Source organism: Dendrobium catenatum, unplaced genomic scaffold, assembly GCF_001605985.2.
Source record: "Dendrobium catenatum unplaced genomic scaffold, ASM160598v2 original_scaffold_243820, whole genome shotgun sequence".
In the NCBI taxonomy this organism is placed as follows: Eukaryota; Viridiplantae; Streptophyta; class Magnoliopsida; order Asparagales; family Orchidaceae; genus Dendrobium; species Dendrobium catenatum.
In genome coordinates this window covers 1-2,973 of record NW_021562227.1, presented here as the reverse complement: position 1 = coordinate 2,973, position 2,973 = coordinate 1, and the positions used below count along the sequence as shown (strand labels likewise).

Sequence of the window (2,973 nt, the reverse complement as noted above, 5' to 3'; positions counted from 1 at the left end):
AAATTAAAAAGAGGCATAAAATGAGCCCACCAAAAGCAAGCTTCTTCTCTTTCAAAAATTTTAAATCTTAGAAGAATTCATGTGTCACTTGATAATTTTCAAAGGCTTGATTTCAGAATTTATGATTGTAACTAATTACTTTGATATAATATTCTATAAAATATTTTTCTGAAACCGAGTCTTGAATGAATCTCTTTTTCTTATCCAATTAATTTTTTTGATTTAGATCCTTGTTTTTAAAAGATGGTTTTCCCTGGGAGAAGTCCGAGTTAGAGCTAATAGGATCAGTTATTCTACCATTTTTTCGGATTTTGATGATGTTAACTCATTGATTCTTACAAAATTTTTTAATTCAATCACATGAAGAATTTATTATATTCAAGCTTTGATTAAAAAAAAAATTGTTATGCTTTTGTTCTTATCTTTTTCATATTTTATACCTTTTTAAATTTATTTTCAAGTGTTTGGGCCTTCTTTGATCATCTCCATCCATTTTTTTATTTTGAAACTTTTTTATCACATTATCTCGAACGATATTCATATCGTCCCGGATGATTTTCATATCATTCTAGACGATCTATTTAATTCACTCTTGAAATTGCATCTAATGGCTATTTTGACTCCTCTGCTTCTGATTGTCCTAGACGATTCATTATCATCCTGGACGATCTAATCGTCTTATGTTTCAATTATTTATGATAATCCTAGACGATCCTCCTCATCCTAGATTATCTTCATAATCTCTGCTAAATTATTGGTGATCATCCCGAACGATACACATGTTTGTCTTAGATGATCCACATAACAATGCTTTAAAAATTTTTAAATTCGGCCAGTACGATCCATTATTGTGCATCATCCTGGATGATCTACCTAATCGACTAGGACGATCTTCTTTTTTAATTGTCATACGGCTTGACTCCTTGAGATGATTGGCTGTCTTATCATCCAGGATGATATCTGATCGTCCTGGATGACTTTGCCACCTTTTTGACCAATCGTCCTAGACGCAATTATTTCACCCGATTGGCCTGGATGATCAGATTGTTTCTTTATAAATTGAGTCATTCAATTAGTTTTTCTCACACAATTCCTCTTTAACCCTCTTTTGCTCTTTCTTCCCTTCTATTTTCCTGAGTATGGACGATGGAAAGAGGTTTCTCCATCCTTCTTGGAGTTCCTCGAGTGTGAATCTGGACCCTCGCTTCACTGAGGTGTATGATCAAGCCACTTATCAAAGGTACAAAATAGCCAGGATTACTATATCCCAGACTGTCAACCCTAATATTCTTTCCTATAATGTCCTAGATTTGTTTACGCACACTTCCTTGACCTTCCTTCTTACTCTCTCTGTCCCTTTCAATTCGGAATTACTTTTTAAATATTTTTCTAGCCTTCAATAAATTTTTCTTTCACTACTCTCTAGTCATATGTGAATAGACATCCCATCAAAATCACATATCAGGACTGTCAAGAGCTTTTGCAACTTTCCACTATAGGGGACAAACTCAAAACCTTGTGTTTTGATCCTGACTAGAATTGGGCTCTAGCCAACCACTTTCTTAGAAACACTAATACTCACTTTCACATTAGAGATTCTAGCACCTTACTCAAAGATGCTAGAACAATCCAGCATGTCCTTTTTCTTCTAAAAGCTGGTGATCACGTTCATATCAATCCTTTTCTTTCGATCACCACTTTTTACATTTTGGCTCGTCATGAATTCAACGTTGTTAAGAGAGTTGCTATTTGCATGTTTTACATTCTTGCAATTTGTATAGTTTTGATGATTCCAAATATTATTGTTTTAAGTATCATATTCTCCTAACACTTTTTGGAAGAAATGTTTTTGCTCTTGTGTGAACTAACATTTTAGGAAAATCGAACTCCAGACTAAAGAAGTCTTCAAATCGAATTCATCATGAGATAGTTTGTAAATTGAAGTTTGTATTTTTCATTGTATTGAGTTTGAGAGAGTATGATTGTAATTTTTTTTTTGAAAATGAAATAAGAAACTTTTTATTCACAAACTACTTACAAGAAAATTCCTCCTTCAACAATTCTAGAAAATAAGGAGGAACTTTATCCCTAGAGAAATCATCCCAATAGAAGGATGAAAATAGAGTATAGTTTGCACAAAAATCAGCTAACTTATTACTATTTCTATTAGCAAAAGAAAAAAAAATGAAATGCTTAAAATTAGAAAGAAAAATTAAATCCTTAGGCTTTAGAAATTCTTCATTAAACACCGGCTTTGTGAAGGAGTTTTGAAAGATCTTAATGACATTCAAGTTGTCACCCTCAATCACAATGCCTTTAACTTCAAGCATCCAATCTTGAATACAATCTCTCAATGCCATAATTACAAATAACTCCAATTACGAGCAATCCCAATGAAGACATTGAAATGCGAAAGCAGCTAAACCACAGCCTTTACAATCCCTGAAAACTCCTCCAATGCCGGCTTTGTTATTAGGAAGAACTGAAGCATCTATATTCACCTTGATCCAACCCGGAGGAGGAGGATGCCAAGAAGAATGAGACAGCTTAAACAGCTGATTAGCATCCCAATTTTCTTGGATTAAACAAGAATAAAAAGATGATACAGTCTGAATAATGGATTTTGAAGCTATAGTAGAACAACTGTCATTCGTCCCTTCATGAACTATTTTATTTCTACTTTTCCAACAATAGAATACCACAGAGCAAAGCAGATTTCCAATGAACAAATTAGATATAGCCAATTTATTTAGTAACTGGTAACATCCAACTAATGAATCAAATGCTGGAATAATAAAATGCCAATCAGCAAGCATTTCCAATACCCTTTTAATAAAATAACATTTTGAAACCACGTGCTCTGTATCTTCCATCACCTTACAACCTCTCGGGCAACCTCCAAACTCAGCAAGCCTCCTATACAAAAGAAATCCAAACGTAGGGATAACATTCCTGCATAATCTCCACCAAAAC

The 2,973-nt window shown here is 33.6% G+C and overlaps 1 protein-coding gene across 1 annotated transcript; it reads right to left on the bottom strand.

The window, feature by feature from the left end:
- Positions 1-2,378: 2,378 nt before the first annotated feature.
- LOC110094514 lies at positions 2,379-2,916 on the bottom strand (the record flags this gene model as incomplete). The annotated part of the gene is made up of 1 exon (XM_020819761.1): positions 2,379-2,916. A coding segment is annotated over one exon (538 nt), but the record flags the coding sequence as incomplete, so codon positions are not given.
- Positions 2,917-2,973: the final 57 nt, after the last annotated feature.